This window comes from Miscanthus floridulus, chromosome 4 (genome assembly GCF_019320115.1).
Source record: "Miscanthus floridulus cultivar M001 chromosome 4, ASM1932011v1, whole genome shotgun sequence".
Lineage (NCBI taxonomy): Eukaryota > Viridiplantae > Streptophyta > Magnoliopsida > Poales > Poaceae > Miscanthus > Miscanthus floridulus.
The window spans coordinates 89,211,542-89,235,264 of NC_089583.1; the positions used below are offsets into that span (position 1 = coordinate 89,211,542).

General features: G+C 50.3%; 2 protein-coding genes across 6 annotated transcripts; one reads left to right on the forward strand and one right to left on the reverse strand.

Moving 5' to 3' along the window:
• Nucleotides 1-1,705: 1,705 nt before the first annotated feature.
• On the reverse strand, nt 1,706-3,697 carry LOC136552027 (ABC transporter C family member 11-like). 5 transcript variants are annotated; one of them, XR_010782726.1, is made up of 8 exons: nt 3,639-3,690; nt 3,476-3,531; nt 3,044-3,243; nt 2,818-2,925; nt 2,561-2,676; nt 2,282-2,394; nt 1,999-2,120; nt 1,706-1,879 (listed from the first exon to the last, which is right to left on the reverse strand). XR_010782726.1 is itself a non-coding variant. In XM_066543573.1 (8 exons), the coding sequence occupies exons 1-5, from the start codon at nt 3,680-3,682 to the stop codon at nt 2,620-2,622; spliced, it is 327 nt and encodes a 108-aa protein (XP_066399670.1). In that variant the 5' UTR covers nt 3,683-3,697; the 3' UTR covers nt 1,709-1,879; nt 1,999-2,120; nt 2,282-2,394; nt 2,561-2,619. The 5 variants fall into 5 exon arrangements, 1 of the variants encoding a protein (XP_066399670.1); XR_010782728.1 differs by having other exon boundaries at nt 1,709-1,879; nt 3,048-3,095; nt 3,178-3,243; nt 3,476-3,684; XM_066543573.1 differs by lacking the exon at nt 3,476-3,531 and having other exon boundaries at nt 1,709-1,879; nt 3,044-3,095; nt 3,178-3,243; nt 3,639-3,697.
• A 10,563-nt stretch (nt 3,698-14,260) lies between these two features.
• LOC136548779 (uncharacterized) lies at nt 14,261-15,049 on the forward strand. The gene is made up of 2 exons (XM_066540183.1): nt 14,261-14,737; nt 14,825-15,049. The coding sequence occupies exons 1-2, from the start codon at nt 14,261-14,263 to the stop codon at nt 15,047-15,049; spliced, it is 702 nt and encodes a 233-aa protein (XP_066396280.1).
• The last annotated feature ends 8,674 nt before the right edge of the window (nt 15,050-23,723 follow it).

Genomic DNA, 23,723 nt, shown 5'->3' on the forward strand with positions numbered 1-23,723 from the left:
GAGAATTCATCCGTGCATCTGCAAAGTTCCCATTTAATATATATAGGTAGGATTCATCCACTAATTATGTGCAGAGAATAGCTCTTTTATCTATTGCAAGGAAAGCCTGGCAACCTGTAGCAGGGCAAAGTATATCAAGCAATTCATCCAAAAAGATGTGACATATGAAAAGGCCTTCTTGATTTGGAAGGGCAAGTTAACTCCCATACTGGTTGGCTGCTATAGATGGATCGGAAGATGCAAGCACTGACCTAGGCATGTGGTGTTGTCAGATTTGCTAAAGTAACGCAAGGCTCGGGTGGATTCGTGGAGGAGGCGGTCCACGTACCTGAACATGCCTTTCTTGGCTAGCGCTGAATGCTCTTGTCCTATTTTTTGCCATTCCGATCACTGTCGCTGCCACTTCTAGCCAACGTGTCCATGAAGCTCGGCAACAAATGGTTCTCGGAACAACACAAACAAATCACCATCAAAACCACAATCAACACGGATCAAAACCAAAAACCAATGAGAATGGGGAAGAGACGGTCAAATCGAATTGTACCTAGAGTCGAGAGTCGCAACTGCTGGATCAATGTGGGCCGTTCCAAATCTCGGACTCCAGGCAGCGACGGTGTCAGCCATCGTCCATCACGCGTTGAGGCCATGGCGGCACTAACCCCTGCGTCGAGTCCTGTGCATCGAGGTGGGAGTGGGATTGCAACTTCCCCTACGATGCAGATCCAAAGGAGGAAGGCAGGGCAGGCCGCAGGTGGAACGCTCAGTCCACGATGGCGGAGGCTGGCGAGTCTACGGGCTCCTCGTCCTCCATGGACACACCGCCGTTGCGAGCTCCTCCAGCGTGAGGCCGCGCAGGGCGGGCGGCAGCGGCCGTGTCCTCCCCCACGGGCGGAGATGCGGTCAGCAGGTAGAGCGACGTATTAGGAATTCATGTTATCATTTTCCATTTCACAAATTGAACAGCCTGAAAAGACAATGAAATTTAGAAATTCATGTTATCATTTTCCATTTCACAAAGGGGACAGCCTCAAAGACAATGAAATTCATTTTTATAGAGAAATGGAAACCAAGCATTGGCAGTACAGACAACAAAAACAAAGCCATTTAGTCACCAGAAAGTTGGAGCAGGCCAGAGTTGAAACCCAACAAGGGCATTAATGATGATACTAACAGTAACTGTACTAATCACAAGAGGAGATGGTAGCCTATGTCATCTTTCCAGCGGTGCAGCGCTGGTTTCTACGCACTTATGTCCAAAGACAGAAACACATATATTCAAGTGTAGCACAAAGCTGACTCGAAATCCAAGACTTGTACCGTGGTTGATTTGCATTTACAATAGGAGAACTATCTTATTCAAATAAACTGCACGAGAAAGACTCTAGAATCAAGAGAACTGTCAGGAAGTAGAGTAATATAAATCATACTGTAATACTGATACACTACACAAGCGGATTTGCAATTCCTATATTTGTGCACCTCCAAACTAACAACACAATAAGCACTGTGCGGAACAGAACAATACAGCTATACTTAGATCTCCTAGCCAGTTGTACTCACAGACATTGCAATTTACAAGTTAGGGCTTTACTTAATCAAGAGAATATGAAACAGACAGCAAACACTAGGCTACCAAATTTGCTAGCGTGCAGTAAAGTAAACACGGAAGAAAGGATACTTTGAATGCTAGTGGCTGAGTTAAGACAAGCACTGGAGACGAAGCCACTGTACACTGTATGCAGAGATAAGACGGCCTCAACCCTTGACATCTGCAACACCTTCAGAAGCTATCTGAAACCTCGCTTCAGCTTCAGCCAGGCAGGGAGAGCTTATTACTTTACAAATCCGCTCCTCCCCTCTTCCCTTGCGAAGAGCGAGCCTGATGGAGAGTTGGAGGCAGTATCGACATTTTAATAAATGATATGGATAGGAACAGAACAGAACCTGGGTCTTGGAGATAACCAGTTAGTTCGTGATAACTGGTATAATGTACAGTACCTTGTTGTGGAAGCATGAGCCATGATGTTACCACCAATGGGCTTGATCTGTGGTCCGGCAAACATAGTAGAGCCATCCACTTGTGCTACTACTTGATTGGTGATAACCACAGCAACTCCAAACTGCCATGATCAATCAAATCAAATTAAGAATAGCAAAAAATCATGAAGGGATATCCAGTGGCAACAGCATTTTCATTTGACTGAAAGCTAAGACAAAAACCATAAAGAGAAGACTTGGTGTTCTTGAAGACAAAAAATAATAATAACAATTTTATACCAACCTCATCTGCTAACTTCTGAAGCCATATGCATTTGCCTAGCTGATAGCTCTCCTCTTCCTGAGAAATCAGTTCTGTACAGAGCTGTGGCACTGTCAACAACCATTAGAGCAAACCTGCAAATGTAGATATTCAGATTAGAAATTCTGACCAAGCTACCTCCATAATCTAGATGGATAAAATTTGTCATATTTGTATCTTTTGTTAATCTAGATGGATAAAATTTGTCATATTTATATCAAAAGAAAGATAAACAGGTGCTAGTGGGGGGGAGCATCTCACCTAGGAGTTATTTAGCTATTCCTGAAGTTCAGTTCAGCACGTCAGCATGTTGTGGTGATCTATGGCCTTGATGTGAAGCACACCTCCCTGATTATGACAAGGACAAGGAACACTTGCTGCAAATGTACAAACTAAATTAGAAGGGTGCAAAAAAGATGGACATGAATGGCTAGCATGCATGGTATCCACACATGTCACTTCTTCCTTCAGTCCTTCCATCCTTTGTAACAATGAGCAAGTCCAACACAAAAGTATACCTGAAGGGACTCCACATTAGTTGAAATCAAATTGGTAATCCTCCCAGAAGCAAGCTTCCTACGACTATCATTAGTTGATCGCAACGAGTTGTGGAAAACAGTTGCAATCTGTATAACAACAAAAGTTCAGACCACGTGTTATTACAAATCAGGAATGATTCCCAAGCCAACCTAAGTAGAAGAGTGATCTCAAGAAAGTGGAACAAGTGATTCCAAGGATGCCTACCCACACGCATGACATTCTGAGAGTACTATGCCTCAGCAAGAACCCCCCGTGACTGAAAAATAGAAGAGTCATAAGTACCATAATTGTTGGTTGGAAGTTCAAATACACCTGAAGGAAATGAAAATGATCCATACCACTCCTGCAAAAATTGAGAAGGCATAGATGTACCCGTTCCGAGATGGATCACCTTTTTTCGTAGACTGCCAAAAAAAGAAAAAAAAATGGTTCAAAGCAAATAATTAAGGCATGTTAAGATATACATAATCACACTGTCTGTTCCAGAATCAATGGACTTCAGTAGCACTATTAATGATGGGGGCGAGTGATTGATGTAAAGAAATATCTACCAATTTATACAAAATTTTGTGCATAGATACATAAATAAGCACTTCCATGTTATTGGCTTCAAATGTCATGGAATGAGAAGCAAACCTCTAACAACAGGTTAATACGAGTGGACCAATAAATTGAGAAGCATCATTATCAATCTACAAAGTTGTGAGAAAAAAGAGAGTTGCTGAGAATGTCAGTGTGTTTATAACAGAAAAAATACTGGAAAGGAAACCACAGGGCAAATCATCTAAAGAAAACGTACCTTGAAAAATCCTCCCAGCCAGAACCTGGAACTGCTGGCCGCATCCTACCTGCAGGGATGAGGGAAAAAAATGCATAACAAAACTGAACAAAGGGCTCACCTGAGGATGAGGAAAAAATGCAAGAGAGTGGAGAGAAGGAAGGGAGGGACGCTCACCTGAGTTGAACGCACGGGCAGCACGTGTGGTCAATCTACGACCAACACAGCCGCGCCGAGAGTAAGGCTGTGTTTAGTTAGCGAAATAAAAATTTTTGGATATCACATCGATGTGTCGGAAGGATGTCGGGAGGGGTTTTTGGATATTAATAAAAAAAATAAATTACAGAGCCCATCAGAAAACTGCGAGACGAATCTAATGATACTAATTAATCGGTCATCAGCACATGTGGGCTACTGTAGTACTTAAGGCTTTCCATGGACTAATTAGGCTTAAAAGATTCGTCTCGCGATTTTGCCGAGAACTGTGCAATTAGTTTTTTTTCGTCTACATTTAGTACTCCATGCATGTGTCGCAAGATTCGATGTGACACTTTGGGGTGAAAATTTTTTGAAACTAAACAGGGCCTAACCACCGGCTGCGGTGGCTCGGGCCCCCTGCCGCAACGACGACCGGCCCGCCTGGTGTCTCCTCGTCGCGCACAAACACGAGCGCGGCGACTTGGCCGCCGTGCGTCCAGGCCCTGGTGTCGTCGATGTCGCAGCGGAGAGCAGGTGGGAGAGGGAGGCGCGGCCGACGGGGGAGCCTGCTCTGGACGCGGCCGCCGTCGACCGAAACCCTAGCCGTCCGTCGACTGGTAGAAGGAGACGGAGGCCCTCGCCGTGGACGGAGAGAGGAGCGCGGTGCTGGCCGGAGTGGAAGAGGAGGTGCTGGCCAGAGAGGGATGTTGTGGGCGGAGAGGGAGGCGCCGCCGCCGGCCTAGTCGCGAGTCGCAGCTCCCGAGAGGGCGTACCCAACCCGCGACCACCAGTCAGACTGATCTGTGGCCGCTCGCTGCCGCCCTCCCTTCACCGCTGACCCCGGGCAATGGCGATCTGCGCCGCCGCGCCCAGTGTCGTGCCCCTCGTGGCCCTGCGTGCGTGTGCGCGTACTGCATACCCCGGGCAATTGCACGAAGCGAGCGAGGACGGGCACGGCGTGGATGACGGCGCGGCCGCACGGCGGGATCTCGCGAGGGGGAGTGCACGCACAGGAGAGCGAGTGGGATTTCGTGAGGGGGAGCGCACGCTCGGGGGAGGGGGAGCGAGCGGGATCTCGCGATGAGAAGCAGAGCTGGATCTCAGGATCTCGGGACTCGGGCGACGGCGACGGCGCGGGCGCGACGAGCGCAAGGGCAGAGCGAGGGCAGGGGCAGGGTGATCGAGACCTGGGGCCGCAGGAGGAAAGGGCGACGGCGCGGGGGAGAGGTATCGCACGGGGCAGACGGCAGGGCCGCAGCGCGGCGGCGGGGAGCGCGGCCGAGAGGGACGACGGGGAGAAGGCGAGGCGGCGGAGTGCACGGAGGGAGGCGACGAGCGGGTGCTCGGCCACGGCGTCGTCGGCCACCGTGGCGCGCGGGTGCTAGAGGCCGCGCCGCATTACGCTCCTTTCCTTTTCTCGCTCGCCCGTTGGACAGCGTGGGAGGTGGGATCGATCGCATGGGGTGGCACACGGACGAACCAAAGCAATTGTCGCAGCAAAACGATGTTCACACTTTATTTTTTTTTACTTGTAGAAGACTTTTCAACAGTGGATTTTCTGTAAGACAAAATTTTCTACAACAAAGTTGTCAACGTAAGTTTGATCCGAAACATATTCTTATTCAAACCTGGATTAGCAGGTGATTCAACCAATCAAACTGTGAATAGAAAATTTAAATAGTTTATTGTCTAATCTAGTCTAAATATATGTATCTCTGCAATAAATGACGAGCCTAGCACGTGAAAACTCAAGTAAGTTTCCGATCATAATCATAAGTGGACAGACCAGTCATAAACATGTTAGCAACACTTCTTATTGACTTTAATCAGATATTAAAATTATAGTTTTTTATGAACCTCAAATGTCCCACAAAACAATATTTAACTCTAGCAGTGTAATAAATAGTGGGCTATGGACATTTAGTGGCTGGGCTATCTTGAGGCTAAAAGTCAGCTATAGCGGACTATAGCTGTCGGGGACCTAATACCGGGGTACCCAACGAGGTGGAACTAGTAACCACCAGACGTCGACACTTCCGGTCAGACGAGAACACTACTGCGCTTCTTGCCCAAACGATGAAAGATCGGTTCCGCCTCGCCCGACCCCCGAGGGCTAGGCTCCCCCTCGCCCGACGGCTAAAGTCCAGACTCCGCCTCGCCCGACCCCCGAAGGCTAGACTCTGCCTCGCCCGACCCCTGAGGGCTAGGCTCCGCCTCGACCGACGCCCGAGGGCGGGCTCCACCTCGCTCGACGGCTAGGGACCGGGCTCCGCCTCGCCCGATGACCAAGGGCGAGCTCTGCCCCACCCGACGTCCGAGGGCGGGCTCCGCCTCGCTCGATGTCCGAGGGCTGGCTCCGCCTCGCCTGACCACCAAGGGCTGGACACCGTCTCACCTGACAACTACACCCCGCTCCTTCATGATGATAGGCATAGGGTAAGACAAGACGTTCGGGTCAACCGCGGCATCGAGGACCATGCCCTGCGCCACTGCGGGAAAGTATTGTTAGGGTACGACAGGACGGGCGCTTTAGACCCTTCCAGGCATGGCAGAGCCTGAATAGTGTTGTAGGCACGTGCTTTTCGCCCTACAGTGTTGTAGGCGCCGCCTTCAGCCCTCGGGTGCGGAACCTGACACAAACCTACGACAATCACTACAGTCCAAGAGGGGACTCCCGTCCTCTATAGGGAAGAACAAGCAGTCACCGCGCCATCCGCTCCCCACAGGGCTGTGGGTCAACACCCCAGCCCGACATGTCGCCCGCGGGGGCAGGACTAGATGTGACCACTTGTAGATCAAGTAAAGGCATGGCTTCATCAGTACATAGGCACCCGGTGAACGTGCCTGTCCCTGACACCGTCTGGCCATGTCAGCAAGGCTGTCTCAGAGGAAAAGAAAGACCTGGCGCCTTCGGAGGGGCTTCTTGGCCTATGGTTTTTCCTCCTTTCTCCGACATGTAAACCCTGCTCCCCCTTGGTCTATAAAAGGGAGGACAGGACACCCCGCAAAGGGGACGGACCAACCCACACATAGAGGAACTCAATGAGAGTTCAGTTCAACATACACACATGGCGCATTACACACGCAGCCAAGCAGCAATTACGCTCTTGGTGTCCTTTCGACCATCCCATCAGAGACTAAGGACCTGTCCCTCTCTCGACTGTTTGTACCCCCTACTACGAACCATTTTTGGTGCTAATAACACGAGCAGCAGTAGACTGGACATAGGGACATTTGGCCTGAACCAGTATAAACCTTGTGTTCTTTAGTGCACCATCCGGGCCTAACGCGCATAAATATAAATTTATTAGCCGGTGTTTGTTCGACACACCGACAGTTGGCGCACCAGGTAGGGGACTTTGCGTGTTCCAAACCAGGCCACGGATGGCTAACCACAACATCAGCTGGGTCTTAGGTGCACACGTGCGCTTCGGGACCCTATATTTCATCATCACGGTGGGAGGAGAGTTGGCACGGGCTCACGCCGCCATCCAATCTCTCTCCCCCATCGGCCGTGATGATGAGAGGCTTGGGTGCCAGCTTGGCGCCTCCCTTGGACTCCAGCAGTCTAGGGAGGACCAGTGTCGCCTCGCCCTTTTCAACAACAACGACATGGTGTGGCCTTCCAGAGAAGGACTCCTCTCTCTGGAACGCCATGTACAGAGTGCCCCGACAATGTTTCCATTCGGTCTTCGCAACACTGTGGCAACTGTTAGCCACATTGTGGCACGACGTGTGGTTCAGCCTCTCGCGGACAACGAGTTCGTGGGGGTGATTGAACATGTCCTGGAGTCTCTCCACAACCTCCTCACCGAGGAGCCAGGATCTTCCTCTAGCTCTGACTCTAGCAAGGGTAGCCATCACCCTTCTTGGGAATGCTTCATGGTGGAAACCCCTAAGGGGCGCGTCGAAAGCATCTCTAGGGAGGAGGCTACCCCGATAGGCAACCCTAACGGTAGGTACAGAGGGAGGCAGCGGCCCCATCTCGCGTAAGGATGGAGTAGCTGAGAGCCTGGAAGCTAGAGATCGATGAGGCCAGACAAGGGCTCGTGCGGGAGTACGCGGAAATCAATCGTGAGATCGAACGCCGCGGAAACGGTGGGCGCGCATGCACCATGGCCCGTAATGTACACCAAAGGATCATCACCGACGATGGAACCCTCCCTCACTTCGCTCGGGCAAGCCAGAACATCACTACTGCAACAGCCTTGCTTCATGGCCTTCTAGAGACCGCGACGCCCGAGGATCACCGGGCCCACCGAGAAATTCGCACGTTGCTTGAGAGTGCGGCGGTGCAGCAGGCCGAGAGCTTGTTGTCTCGATGATGTGAGCTCGACACCAGCCAGTGCATGCCATCGGCATGCCCCGCTAGGGACGCGTCGGATCACCAGACACCACCAGGCGGCAGGCAGCACACCGCTGTCCCAGTGCATCAACATCTCAGCCACAACCACGATGCACATAGCACCATCGACGCCCGCAGATGTGCCTACAATGACTCAAGAGAAGGAGCCAAATGCAGCTACCACCCTCAGCTCGACGGATGCTACGATAGCAGCAAGGACCGGAGCCCGAGCCCCGGCCTACCGGGCCCTCAGGCCTTCGGCCGGCACATCCTCAACGCTGCTTTCCCACCAAGGTACCAACCACCTACCAATATCCCTAAATATTCTAGGGAGACAAACCCTGAACTTTGGCTCGAAGACTATCGGCTTGCCTGTCAAGCCGGTGGCGCGAATGATGATGATTTTATTATTCGCAACCTCCCACTATTCTTGGCCGATTTGGCACGAGCATGGTTGGAGCATCTACCGTCCAACACCGTCTAAAGTTGGGTGGATCTGAGGGAAATCTTTGTGGGGAACTTCCAGGGCACATACAAGCGCCCTAGGAACCCATGGGACCTCAAGAATTGCTGCCAGAAAGCCAATGAAACCCTCTGTGGGTACATTCAGCGCTTTTCCCGATAGTGCAACGAGCTCCCTAACATCGCCGATGTAACACCCTAGGTGTTTGTTACCAGTTGAGCTCAACCATGACATGTTAAGTGGTGATGGAGATGTTAGATCAAACATATGAAAATGAGCCAGCACTTAAACTTGGACAACACACCTTTACCTACATGATGACTCTTTTCAAATGTATGCTTGAATAATGTTAAACACACCTCTCTCATGTCCATCACCTTAGTATCAATCTCTCTTGAACATTGGAAGAGTTTCATGAAGTTTGGAATCAAAAAGTCACACGAAATGATAAGTCATATCTTTGCATGAATTACTTTATCAAGTAGATGGAAACCTATGACATCAACCAAACCTTACAACCTTACTCCAACAACTCTAATTGAACTCTACAACAAAAGTTATGAAGGGTTCGTGTTGAGCAAAGATGGAGAAAATATCCGAAAATCATGGAAACCCTAGATTCTATAGCAAAAAGGGCTTTGCGTTGACCGAGAAATAAAGTTGACTTCTAGACCAGATATGAGGTTTGACCAAAAATGAAAGTTGAATAAAAGTTTTATTATAACAAACTTTGTTAAAAGACCAAGTCATGATTTGGTTTCAAAATGGATCAAAACAAGGCTCAAAGTCTAATAGAAAAAGCTGAAATCAGCCCGACAGTGTTTGCAGTCCAGAATTCACTGACATCGACATTGACATCCCGCGTTCTCCAAATTTTGCTAAGCAACTTGAGTTGGTCCAAAAATAAAAGTTGAAGGTTATATTATGGAGAAGAGCATACAAAAAGTTGCACTGAGTTTGACCGAGTTTTGACCTCCGAAGGCGAGTTCCCGTGACTGTTATCAACATGTTGACACTATCATATTGAGGCTTAATTACCCGTTGTTACAGAGCTCAAATGATCAGGCACCTTAAATAAGAAACGTAGAGCAGGCCATGTAGAGCAAACTTTGTTTTGGGCCCATAACCCAATCGGCCCGTAGCTGGCCCAAACCTATGCTCCACCATGTCCACACCGGTGCCCGCCACCTGTTCGACCACTTGCCGACGTGGTCGCCGCGCATGGACGCCGCGCGCCTCCACCGTTGCCACGTGCCCTGCTCTCTGCCGTGTGCCCTATGCTGCACTCCAAGTAGTGGAGCACTAGGATGACTCGCCTCCCAACTCCCAACTCTTCTTCTCGCCTCTCTTCGCGTGCCCTCTTGCGGCCGCCATAGATGCCGCCGCGAGCTCGAGCTTGGCCGCCGTCGTTCTTCCACCTCCGAGCGCCTGGCAGCCCTGCATCCACCGTCACTGGCTCCACCATCCTCACCTAGTCCTCACGTGCCCCTCCTCGGCCTTCCTTCACCGTCGTAGCACACGGCCACCGGTGTCGCGACTGCCACGGACGCCTGTGCGCGCGGCCGGGCTTAACCAGCCCGCCTCTAGCCGAATTGAGTGGCCCCACGAGTGTGCGCAGGCCCCTGGGTGCTCACCGCCGCTTCTGGATCCTGTTGGCCAAGCTGGCCAACCCCGTAGCCGCTGCCACCGGAGAGGCTGCCGCGGCCGTCGCTGGCTCACGTGGCCAGGCCGCGTCGGGCCTCCACGGAGCAAGCTGCGGCCACCTACAAGTGCGCACCAACCTCCTGGTGCTTCCCCACCATTCCCCCGCCACCGTCGGCCCTTCTCCGACCACCACTGGCCAATTCCCCGACGTCCTCTATTTCAACCTCGCATGGAGGACCTCGGGCTCAAATTCGAGTAAAGGGGAGGGCCTAAATGCATAACCACTGACTCATATGAATAGTGCCATTGAGGACCTTTTTGCAGGAAATTTGCTGAAGTTTGGAAAATTCATAGGAAATTCGTAAAATAGCAAATGAGGACTTTTTGGAATCCTTGTGAAATTGTCTATGCAGTAGATCTATAATATGACATGTTTTAGTTTAAAGTTTTAGCTGCAAAAATAGATTTGTGCAGAAAGGTTGTAATGCTAGTTGAATTTGTTATTTTCCATAACTACAGATCTAGGGCTCCAAATGAAGTGAACTTTTTGTGGCATGCTACTCATATGATGTTTGAGGTGTGGTAAAAATTTCATGGTCATTGGTTGCTGCATGAGTGAGTTATTGGTTTATCTTGCTCTCCCATGATTTCTTGCTTTAGCAACTTGTCTTTTTCATAGAGGTTGCTATACATATTCAAATGGAGTAAAATTTGTACAGTAGACTATTGAGAGGATATGTGAGCCACTGTAATTTTTGTAGAATTTATTGTATACTTTTGGTATATGTTCATTAAGTCACCTTGTTATCTAAAATAAATTAAGAAATGCATTAAAAGAATTTATTTGGTCATGGACACTAGGTTTTCTGGTGTTCTTTAGTCATGTGTGACATGCTGATAAAGTTGGTTTTGCCTAATTATGTGTTTGCAACATAAGTTAATATTTATTTTCTTGCAAATGTGGTTTATGGACAGATCTGGGAACCTAGCAAAGTTCTTCATGATAATGTGCTTTGTTGTGAAACTTGTTTATACAAAAGTTGTAGATAATTTATGTATCTAGCTTCTGTTAAAATTTGGTATCATTTGGCTGAGTAGTGTTTGAGTTACAACTATTTAAAGTTAGAATACATGATTTGTTGCTCTCTGTTTTGTATGAACCAGTTTCTGTAAAGGTATAATTTCGACCTACTTAACTTAGGAATCATGCTGTGATGGTAATAGATGAAATGTAGATAATTTCATAAGCTTTCCAAAATGTCTTCTTTCAAGTCATTTGGATTTCTGTGACTCTAGTTATAGCTAAATCTTGTAGCTGCTGTTTGTATGTCTAGAAATTGGCAGATTCCAATTATAGTGTTTGCTTGTATATTGTTAAGTGTGACTTATACCTTGAATGATGACTGAGTTAGAGCACCTGAGATCTTGGGAAACTTGTGTCATGCTTGGTATTGTCGTCTTCTTTGCCATCTTCGCATGATAGATTGTGTGATGTTTAAGTTAAGCATCGCAAAGTACTTAAGTGTGTTAGTGTAAACTATGCTTGTCTTACTTGCTATTTTGTGATGCGTCTCATGGTACTATTCTTCATATTTATGCACTTGCATATTGCATCTCATCTAGGTACGCTAGATGCACCACGTGAAGGATGCGATGTTGGAGCCAAACCCAAAGATTTGGTTTGGTGGATATATCCCGAAGATGGAAGGACTAAGCAAGTGCTAGGACCGGAGATGTCACCATGAAAGTGCAAGCTAACTGAACTGACTTGTGTCGGATCCCAAGCAAGCCCCAGAGCATATTAAACCTCTTAACTTCTAAAATGCAATTAAAGTATTATTGTTACATATATATTGTTGCATTAAGTTTAGGTGTTGGATGCAAACACTTGCTGCATTGGTTATCCAATCCTTGTCCAGATATTGATACCCTGAATCCTATGTAGCTCAGGCTCGTGTAGTGCTTAGCCCTGCTTAAATGCGGTAGAAGTTAGGTGATTTCTTGTCACCTGCGAGCTATAGGGATATACATATGGCACGGTTGGCTATATTTGCTATCGTGGAAAAGAACCTATCTTAATTTGAATTGGAGATCGGGTGGAGGCTTGCTGATTTGTAGTGACTCCGTCTATGTTGCTTAAGGACCGAATCTTGGAGCCTTTCCTGTTTATGTTGAACGCATGCCTCTCTCTTAGTTGGCCGGGTCTGGAGACCGACCACGAAACCGAGTAGCTCAACTCAGGTCGAGAGTCGATAAGTATAAAGTACGCCTCGGAAGGGAGCCGTAGGCGTGAGTCCAAGGGCAGGTGATTTAAAAGTCCTGATCGTCCTGGCAGAAGGGTAATCCCTGAGAGTGCTGGCGCTGATCGAACCCACAAATTTGGTTCTTGAGTTGTACCAAAGGTGACCCACGGCTACTCTTGCAATGTATGCCAGGGTGAGAGTTAGGAATACCCCCTTAGCTGAGTTGTAATTCGATTCGAGTCGCCGTCTCTCACCGGTTAGTGAGAACTTGACGGGCTTATCTCTAAAGTAGATACACTAAATAACATAATGGTTCAGGAATGATGGTATGATGATGACAGCCTTATTATACCTGCTATGGTTAATATTGTTTGCTCCTAATAAGTGAGTGCTCTAGTACAGGTGCTAATCTAGTCGACAGGTAAATGATGATAAACTTGATGCTAAGTTTAAATTGGTCACTATATTCATAAGGTCTTTTATGCAACTATGTCAAGCTAGCCCATCTCATAAGCCTTGCATGACCCTTGGTGTCCTTTATTTCTGGTTTTGACGGGTAAGTCTAGCTGAGTACCTTCTCGTACTCAGGGTTTATCCCACCATGTTGCAGGTGAAGTTCTCGGCCTGTGAAGATGGTGGCTAACCACCGGTGGCTCAGTGATTCTATAGTTACTTCTCATCTATATGCTTTTGTCGGATGATGTCACTTATGCTAGCAATGTATTTGGAACATATATTAATGTAATCTTCTGAAAGCTATGTTGTTTTCACTAATCGATTTTGAAACCCAAACTTGTACTTTTAATTGTGAACCCATTTGTAATATTATTTCCACTGCAACCCTGCGTATGTGATGTGTATTTGCTTAATCACGCAATCTTGGTTGTGATGTTGATTTACCGAGGTCTTTTGGGACACTCGGCGGACTACCGGGTTTATATGAGTGAAAGTATGCGCGTGTCAACATGTTAGCGCGGACAGCCGTACTTGATCTTGTATAAATTGGGCGGTTCTATTACAGCCGACGCTGACATGATAGGGGCCTTCCTATCCGGGACCACCTGTGAGTCCTTGGTTCATAAGCTAGGACACAAGGTCCCGCAGACCACCAAGGAGCTCCTAGACATCGCCACCAGCCATGCCTTAGGGAAAGAGGCGGTCGGAGCGATCTTCGACCGTCCCGACGGCAAGGCAAGGTAGGACGAGGGTTTCGGCGAAGGCGCCTCCAACCACTTCGCCAAAAGGAAGAACAAAAAGCAGCGGCGTGAGGACTCGCTTATGGCTGCGGCCGACCGCAAGGGTGATCGGAAGCTCGCGGAGGGCACTCCAAACCACTTCAAAAAAGTTGCTCGAGGGGCCATGCCCAAACCATGCTTTTCCGGTCAAGCATCTGTACAAGGATTGTGGCCTCATGCGCAAATTCTTGTCCGAAAGCTCCAACAAAGGGGAGCAGGGGAAGGATCCACCCACCACTACAGACGACGCCGAGGAGAAAGACGATGCCTTCCTGACATGGAATGGTGCCCTTATGATCTTCAGAGGCTCAGCGGCCTATGACTCCAAACGCTGCTAGAAGGTCACGCGCCGTGAGGTCTATATGACTGAACCGGCCATGCCTGCCTTCCTCCGATGGTTAGAATCCACCATAACCTTCAACCGTACCGACCATCCGGATACCGTCCCGCACCCAGGAAGGTATCCGCTTGTAGTCGACCCGATCATCAGCCCAAAGCGACTCATGAAAGTATTGATGGACGGAGGCAGTGGCCTCAACATCATGTACGCTAAGACGCTCGACGAGATCGGCATCGATCGGTCGAACCTCCACCCAATCCGAGCACCTTTCCACAGCGTCGTGCCTGGTAAACATGCCTTGCCACTAGGGCAGATCGATCTGCCCGTCACCTTCGAGAATCAGTTCAATTACAGGACTGAGATCCTCACCTTCGATGTGGTGGGGTTCCCCAAAACCTTCCATGCCATACTGGGACATCCATGTTATGCGAAGTTCATGGCCGTCCCCAACTATACATACCTCAAACTGAAGATGCTGGGTCCCCGCGGGGTCATCACCATTGGCACCTCCTTCCAGCGTGCCTACGAGTGCGAAGTCGAGTGCTGCGGCCATGCCGCAGCAATCATTGCCTCTAGAGAGCTCACCACCCTCAGGGAAGAAGTCACCAAAGAAGCGCCCGATGCCAAGAAGTCGACCGGGTCGTTCAAACTGGTAGAGGGCTCTAAGGAAGTCCCCGTAGACCCCAACAGCTCTGAGGGCAAAATGGTATGCATCGGTACCACGCTATCCTCTGAATAGGAAAGCACGCTCATTGGCTTCCTCTGCGACAACAAAGATATCTTTGCGTGGAAACCCTTGGATATGCCAAGCATTCCGAGGGAAGTCGCCAAGCACACCTTAAAGATCTGCCTAGGCTCCAAGCCGGTAAGGCAACGCCTGCATTGCTTCGACGAGAAGAAATGCAGGACCATCGGTGAAGAAATAGCAAAACTATCAGCTGCCGGGTTCATCAAGGAAGTGTAGCACCCGGAGTGGTTAGCTAATCATGTTCTTGTGCGAAAAAAGAATGGGAAATGGAGGATGTGTGTTGATTATATAGGTCTCAACAAGGCATGCCCAAAGGATCCATTTTCTTTGCCACGTATAGACCAAATAATCGACTCTACCTTAGGGTGTGAAACCCTCTGCTTTCTTGATGCATACTACGGGTACCATCAAATCACAATGAAAGAGTCCGACCAGCTCACGACGTCTTTCATCACCCCCCTTCGGATCATTCTATTACATCACGATGTCATTTGGTATGAAGAATACCGGGGCTACATACCAGCGCTGTATGCTCAAATGCTTCGGAGAACTCATCGGGAGGACCATTGAGGCCTACGTTGACGACATTGAAGTTAAGTCCAAATGGGTCGACCACCTAGTTGTCGACCTTAAGTAGACCTTTGCAAAACTCCAAGCGAATGGCATCAAACTCAATCCTGAAAAATGTGTTTTTGGGGTCCTAAGGGGCATGCTGCTCGGCTTCATCGTCTCTGAGTGTGGCATCGAGGCCAACCCAGAGAAAATCTCAGCCATCGCAAGGATGGGTCCAATCTAGAACATAAAGGGGGTTCAGCAAATCACCAGGTGCCTCGCTGCACTCAATCGATTCATCTCGCACCTCGGTGAACGAGGTCTCCCCCTTTATTGACTCTTGAAGAAAGCTGACTGCTTCGAGTGAACATCTGAGGCCTAGGAGGCACTTGACATGGTCAAGCTGCTTCTGATAAGGCCCCCAATCCTGGTTCCTCCAATCGATAGAGAATCCCTCTTGCTATACATAGCGGCCGCCACGCAAGTCGTCAGCGCTGCCCTGGTAGTGGAGCGGGAGGAAGAGGGACACGCCCTTAAGGTCCAGTGTCCTATGTACTTCGTCAGCGAGGTATTGTCTGACTCTAAGACCTACTATTCCTAAATCCAGAAGCTCCTATACACTGTCCTCATCACCAAGAGGAAGCTATGCTATTACTTTGAATCACACCCTATGACAGTCGTGACGTCGTTCCCCCTCAGCGAGGTCGTCCATAGCTAGGACGCCATAAGAAGAACCACAAAGTGGGTGCTCAAGCTGATGGATCAGGGCATCACGTATGCCTCTTGAACGGTGATCAAGTCCTAGGTATTTGTTGACTTCATCACAGAATGGACCGAGGTCTAGATGCCACCGACGGTCATCGATCAAGAGTACTAGATGATGTACTTCGATGGATCATTGATGAAGAAGGGCGCCGGCATGGGGCTAGTCTTCGTATCACCCCTTGGGGTCCGTATGAGGTACATGGTTCGTCTCCATTTCCCCTCATCAAATAATATCACCAAATATGAGGCACTCATCAATGGCCTGTGCATCGCCATCAAGTTGGGCATCCGATGCCTCAATGTCTGGGGCGACTCCCAGCTGTCATCAACCAAGTCATGAAGGAGTCGAGCTACCACAATGCCAAGATGGCTATGTACTGCCAAGAAGTCTGACGGATGGAGGACAAGTTTGATGATCTCAAGCTCAATCATATCCCAAGACACCCTAATGAGGCGGTCGATGCACTTGCAAAAGTAGTGTCCGGCCGAGAGCCGGTACCGATGGGTGTGTTCGCTAGTGATCAACACAAACCCTTGGTTCGCTATGAGGGGTTGGAATAGGCCGATGATGGCCTGTCCGATCCGACCCCGAGGGCTGACCAACTGATGGCTCCGTCTGACCTCGAGGTCATGGAGCTTGAAGAGGATCCAGCAATAGAGTTTGACCCTCTAGACAACTGGAGAACGATCTACCTCGACTATCTCCTCCGTGACACACTACCGACAGACAAGACAGAAGCTTGATGGCTCGCGCATTGCACCAAGTCCTTCGTTATTGTACAAGGCGAACTCTACAAATGAAGCCACACCGAGATCCTATAGCTCTATATCCCTATCAAATAGGGGAAGCTTTTGCTGAATGACATCCACGGTGGGGTCTATGGGTACCATGCTGCACCAAGAACCTTGGTTGGAAACACATTCCAATAGGGCTTCTACTGGCCCACTGCAGTCACCGATGCCGAGCAAATCGTACGCACCTATGAAGGGTGCCAGTACTACGCTTGGCACACTCACCTTCTAGCCTTGGCACTCCAGAAGATCCCCATCATGTGGCCCTTCGTGGTCTGGGGACTCGACCTGGTGGGACCTCTCAAAAAGGCGCCTGGGGGCTACACCCATATGCTTGTCACCATAGACAAGTTCACAAAATGGATCGAAGCTCGGTCGATCTCAGTGATCAAGTTCGAGCAAGTGGTGTTGTTCTTCCTCGACATTATCCATTGCTTTGGAGTACCAAACTCCATCATCACAGACAACGGCACATAGTTCACCGGCAAGAAATTCATTCGATTCTAAGATGAACAACACATCCGAATCGATTGGGCCGCCGTCGCACACCCTCGGACGAACGGGCAGGTCTAGCGTGCGAATGACATGCTCCTATAGGGCCTCAAGCCTAGGATCTTCAACCGGTTGAAAAAGTTTGGCGCACGCTGGGTCGCCGAGCTCCCGGTGGTGCTCTAGAGCCTAAGGACAACTCCTAGCTGGGCCACCGGCTACACACCTTTCTTCATGGTTTACGGTTTTGAGGCCGTTCTTCCAATGGATCTCGACTATGGAGCACCAAGAATCAGAGCATACGATGAACAAGGAGCTGAGGCATCCCATGAAGATGCCATGGACTAGCTAGACAAACCCCATGACATTGCCCTCCGCCGTTCGGCCAAGTACCAGTAGGCCCAAAGCCGATGGGTATGGGACCGAGCCTTCAACGTCGGGGACCTGGTTCTCTGCCTCGTCCAGAGCAATAAGGACCGCCACAAGCTCTCCCCACCCTAGGAAGGGTCGTACGTTGTCATAGAAGTACTCTGGTCAGGTGCCTACAAGTTGAAAACCATCAACGGCGAGGTCTTCACCAACACCTAGAACATTGAGCAGCTACATCATTTTTACCCTTAAATAAACGCATACTTTTTCTTATCAGTTTTTGTCTTCAAGAAATCCTCGATCTTCAGTGACATCTGACCCCTGCAAATTGCGAGGGGTCGGACCTCACTCGGGGGGCTGATATAAGTATGTTTATCTTGCAAACACTCCCTGTGTTATCTTTGCAAACATTCTCCAAGTTTTCCATTTTTCTCATAACAAGTCTTAAGGGCTAGGATTTCGGAAACAAAATCTGAGTATAACTGGTAGGACTGTGGGAAACCCATGCCCCAGCGGCTACAGCCTCCTTGCTCACCAGCGTAATCAGAATTGATTCACCCACACTCCAAGTTTTTATGACCTAAACCATGGGAAAATTGGAAGGCACCAAAACCTCTTCTACAAAAAGAGGGAGCTGAAGAACTGTTTGCCATAATGAAAGTTGAAAATGTGTTCATTTTTGCACAAATTCACCGCTTACAAAGTGATTTCATCACAAAAAGGATAGTAATGTATTCATAAATACAAGAAACTATTTACTCGGGGGCTCCCCCACAACTTATTCGATTATAGTTTGTGCTCAGCTCTACTACGAGCATTGCTACGGTCGCCACGCCACGCTCTCCATCGGCGACATCCTACCGCTCCATGGGATCCTTAGGGGCGCCATCGTCTGTAACGTCGAGCACCACGTCAACGACTGTGGCACTCCCGCTGGGGCATCTAGGGACTATGCCATCGTTATTAGCCACAACCCTAACAACGGCACCTTCACCGAGGCGTCCAGACACTGCGCCATTGTGATCAGCTGCAACCCTAACAACGGCACTCGAGCGGGGGCATTCCCCACCAAAGAAAGGCCACCATGGACGACTGCAAAACTAACGACGCTCAACACCCTCTAGTGCACCTCCTCCTCCGACAGAGATAGCCTCTTCTAGGCGAAGGCGGACAGCACCATCTCATCTACATTGGATGACCTCCAGCTCAACATCGCACTCTGGATTCATAGATGGATCTGTGAGTTCTCCTCCCCCTTGCATTACCCTCTCTCACTTAGGGATCACTGCGACATACGAATGCGCTCGGCGAGAAGGAGAGAGGAGGAAAGGCAGCGGCCCAAGAATAGGAGAAGGAATGGGATGAGAACTCCCCTCCCCCTCCCTATTTAAGGAAGAGGCACGGCAGCTGAGGAAAGACGAAAGGTTGGGACGAAAAACTCTCTCCTTTCCCTTATTCAATGCAGGTGGGAAATCAATGCCGACGGGAATCCAAGGGGACATGCCGGAACCGAAGAGGACGCGCTCTGGACTGATGGGACACGCTCTAGTCAAACAAGACGTTGCCTGGGCATGGCCCACCACTACCGCACGTCGGGCGTGGGAATCAAGGTGCACACATGTGCAGGCGACACTCCGCTTCCCCAGGCAGGACCACGGAACGATCCAACAACGGAACCCCTATCCAAGGGGGCCCAATGGGCCTCCTAGGTCAATCGGATGGCCCAAGTGAAATGACAAACCAACGGCCGCTGAAAGATAAGCACCTCTATTTTGTTACTTTACGCGTTAAATTCATTACCAAGCTTCTGACCCCAGCAATGGCAGGGGCACGGACATCACTCGGGGGCTATCAAGGGTGTCTACCTATTTAGACATCCAATTCAACTGACCCCTCCATACGTTTCAAAACTGGAGGCACGGTATGCGGGTATAGAACTTTGAGTAAAACTGGATGAACCGCTAGACCCTATGCCCCGGCGGCTATGGTGTTTTTATTCACCAGGACAATCGAATTCATAGTCCCCCATAGCTCCAGCTTCAGCATCCGTCTTCTCAAGAAGGGTTCGGGGGATCCGCCTACAGAATCTCCTCCAAGGAGAAGCTGTTAGGTCACCCAAATCAATTGAACGGCTTGGATCGCCACTGAGATACAGAAACAAAAAATTGCGATACTCATGCAGGTTGCACCGACCCCATCGCAAACATCGGACTCGAACCCCACACGAACATGTTTGGTAAGAGCTTCCCATCGCTCATACCACCGAGATAACGTTACCGACCCCTACTTTTGTTTCAATTAAGTTATACATCGAATCCATACATCCAAACGTTGCATATGCAAATCGTTGCATCTCAACGCTTCGTGTCGCGTCATGAAGCGGCAGCCACCTCATTCAATATGAGCGGTGTCTGACTGAGGTTCAAAGGCCGGCCCACGAAGGGCTCGAGGCCGCCTCACGTCAAATAGAGCTAGGGGAGAAAAACTAAGATGAGCCCCAGTGGCCTTGCCCAACCCTGCTCAGAGGCGGACAGGGACACCTTGACCTTTCTTATTCGATTCTAACCTCAAGCCAAACCCACAGAATCTTCATCAAGGAGAGGCCAACGGGCCACCTAAGCCTAGCGAATGGCTGGGCATCTACTAGGAGGTGGGTTAAGAAGTAGTGGAATTCCACATGAGGGCTCTATTGACCCCATCAGCGAATGATGGATCCAGATTCCACAAGAACATACCCATTAGTGAGCTCATTAAGCGTGACACTCGAGCCGTCGAGGCAAGTGTCATTAACTCAGCCCCTTTGGTTGCGGAAGCCGAGGATGGGGTAACATGCAAAACACAGCCAACCCCTATCAGACCCCAAGGGGCTCGGGGGCTCACGCCGCTTGATCCAACATCGAGAGAACAAGGTTTGAAGGCTGACCCACGAAGGGTCCGAGGCCACCTCACGTCAAACAAGAGCCAGGGGAGAAAACATAGATGAGCCTCAGCGTCCTTTGCCCAACCCACATTAAGGCGAATAGGGTCATCTCAACCTTCAAAGTTCAATCCACCCTCTTGTCAAGCCCATAGAGTCCCCATTAAGGGGGAATCTATTGGAAGGCAGGTCGAGGAGTAATGGAACACCATCCGAGGGCTTTGCTGACCCTATCACAAAGCCATGGAATTGGATTCCGTTCGAACATCCCTGTTAGTGAGCTAATATGGCACATCACTCGAGCCACCAAGGCAAGCGACATCGCCTCGACCCCTCCAGTTGCGAAGAACCATGGATGGGGCGACAGTCACAAAACAAGCCGGCCCTTAACTGAATCCCTGCCACATGTGGGGGCTTGGGGAAGGTCGGGCCAACGGTAAGACCAAACGCCCGATCATGCAGCAATCACCAAAATCCTAAGCAAGGGGTACATGCGAATGCAAGACTAAGTTCGCTACCCTCGCTCCGGTCTCCAGTAACATCCGGCCCCAGCAACCGCAAGGGGTCAGATCTCACTCGGGGGCTGATAAAGGTACAAATACATCCTTTCTTTTTTCGAAACAGTCACTACATCAGACCTCTTCCTCACATCGAGACTAGCGGCAAGGTTCGAGGGAATAGATAGGTAAGACCACAAAAGGCCCACGCCCAGATGGCTATGACAATTTTGCTCACCAGCATAATCAAAATTTCCCCTGAACACCTCGGGCCCTACAGTCCTAACAAAGGGAAGGGTCGGCTCGTGAAAATCTCTTTTCATTGCAAAAAGGGAAGTAGGTAAGATCAAATAAACGAAACAAAATTGTGAAACAAAATCATGAATCCGTTTTCAGACACAAAAAATACCGACACTTGTTCACATATTACAGATAAGTGTTTATCAAATTTATTCAACTAACTACTTCCGCAAAGGGAGAACCATTCCTTTTAGACTGTTTGCCAGGTTCAGCACAAGGGGAGTCACTGCCTTCTCAATCTCATCCAGATCAGGGTCTTCATAGCCAGGCATAAAGCCAAGGCTCATCACCTCTAGGTTGATCTCCCGATCATAATGAGAGTGTGCAACGGTGAAGGCTTGGGTGATCCCAGTGTGAAAGGTGTTCTCCTCAAGCTGGCCCACCCGCGCCATGATACCAGCGGCATGAGTCATAAGGGAACTGGTCCCCTCCGCTTGCGCCACCTGTAGGTCATCGTAGACTGCCATGATGGTAGAGCACAGGAGATCATGCTGATCGCTTTTGACCTGAAGAAGCCCCCACACCTTGGCGAGTTCGATGCCCAGTCTGGCAGAAGCTTCCTTGGCCTCTAGCCTTTGGGCCACCATGACTCCAAGATCCGCCCAGAGGGCCTTGGCCTCCTGACGCGCTTCATTGCGCTCTTGGATGGTCCAGTCGCGCTCCTCGTGGGCCATGCTGCACTCCGAGCGAAGTCTTTCTTCGGTCCGGCGTAGCTCATCCCGCTCCCTGCATAGCTGGTCGATCACCATGGCATCCTAGTCCGCCTTCTGCTGAAGGGCCATGGACCTATCCTCGGCCTTTCGCCTGAGATCTCGCTCCATCTCTAGCTTAGCCAGGACCTCGATGGCCCGCTTACTGGCCTCGGCATCCTTCTAGAGCAGCTCGTCCCGCTCCTTTCGGATCCTGGCAGCCACCTCCTCGTCTAGCTTCACCCTCGTCGACAGGTCCTCGAACATCCCATGGATCTCCTCTGCATCCCGACGCGCCTCGGTTTCCCGCTGCTGGGCGACAGCGAGCTGGGTGCTCAAATCTCCGTGCAACTGAGCCTCCTCGGTGAGGTGATCCTATTCCACCTTCTGCTCATGGAGGAACCAAGATTTCTCCTGGCTATGAGCAATGAGGGACTGAAAGGAAGACCAATGTCCAAAATACAAAAGCACATGATGACGAGAAGAAAGCAAGCCAAAAGATCAAGCGGATACCCGACCATTGGGAACAATGACGAACAATGACGTCGCATAGGACAACCCAGGCCTGATCTAGGATACCCATCATCGCTGAGATCCCTTCATCAAGACTCCCCTGCTCTATGCTCTTGGCAGCATCGTCGAGCGAGAAGAGAGTCGACGTGGGGTCATGGGGATCCATCCAGTGGAGCGGCGGCTCGCCCCGCACAGGCGAGCGGCTACCCCCCAGCACCAGGCCCGAGGGCGACCCCCCGCTGGTCCTCTCCACCACCGCCATGACGCCCACGGTCCCTCCGGCCATATCATGCTCCATCTAGCCCGCCTCGGGCGCCGTAGCCTGGGCCACCGATGTTGCGGATTGCGCCGCCCCCTCAAACACCACCATGGCGACGTCCAACCGTGCCGGCCTTGTCGCGGTCGCGGTCGCGGTCACCTCTGCCCGGGCCTCCGATGGCACAGACTACGCTGCTCCCTCGGACGCCACTATGGCTACATCCGGCTGTGCCTCACTCGTCAGGGTTGGGGACCCTCTAGCCATGTCCTCCTCTGTTTGGCCCACGTCGGGCGTCGTCGCTTGGACCACTGGGTGCACAGATTGCACCACCCCCTCGGGCACCACCGTGGCTGCGTCTGGCTGCTCCTGGCTTGGTGTAGTCGCAGCCACCTCCACCGGTGACACTGGACCCTCGGCTAGTGGTGCCGCGCCCACCACGAAAGACACTGCCTACTCAACAACCACTAAGGGCACTGGCGCCACCGCGGGCACCGCCGGACCGGCCGATGAGGCCGCAGCATCGGTACCTCTCCTGCCCAAAATAGGGGCAACATCGGGCAGCACCGTCCGTCCTGCCTGAAGGGCAAGGCTCTTCTTGGGCGCCAGCCCCAGAGAGCGGCCCTATCACAATAATCTGAAAAAAAGTAAAAGGCATAAAGTCAAAATAGAAAAATAAAAAAGGGGGAAAACAGGGGAGTTAGTGGCCTTCTCTAGTGCCTTTGGGCGGTGGGAACGTTTTGGGGACGAA

Coding starts and splice junctions, on each gene's coding strand:
- LOC136552027 (XM_066543573.1), bottom strand. CDS start 3,682: ATGCGGCCAGCAGTTCCAGGTTCTGGCTGGGAGGATTTTTCAAG. Junction 3,244..3,638: donor GGCTGGGAGGATTTTTCAAG/GTACGTTTTCTT, acceptor TTTTTTTGGCAG/TCTACGAAAAAAGGTGATCC. Junction 2,926..3,043: donor TCAGAATGTCATGCGTGTGG/GTAGGCATCCTT, acceptor GTTGTTATACAG/ATTGCAACTGTTTTCCACAA.
- LOC136548779 (XM_066540183.1), top strand. CDS start 14,261: ATGGACGGAGGCAGTGGCCTCAACATCATGTACGCTAAGACGCTCGAC. Junction 14,738..14,824: donor CGACCGGGTCGTTCAAACTG/GTAGAGGGCTCT, acceptor TCCTCTGAATAG/GAAAGCACGCTCATTGGCTT.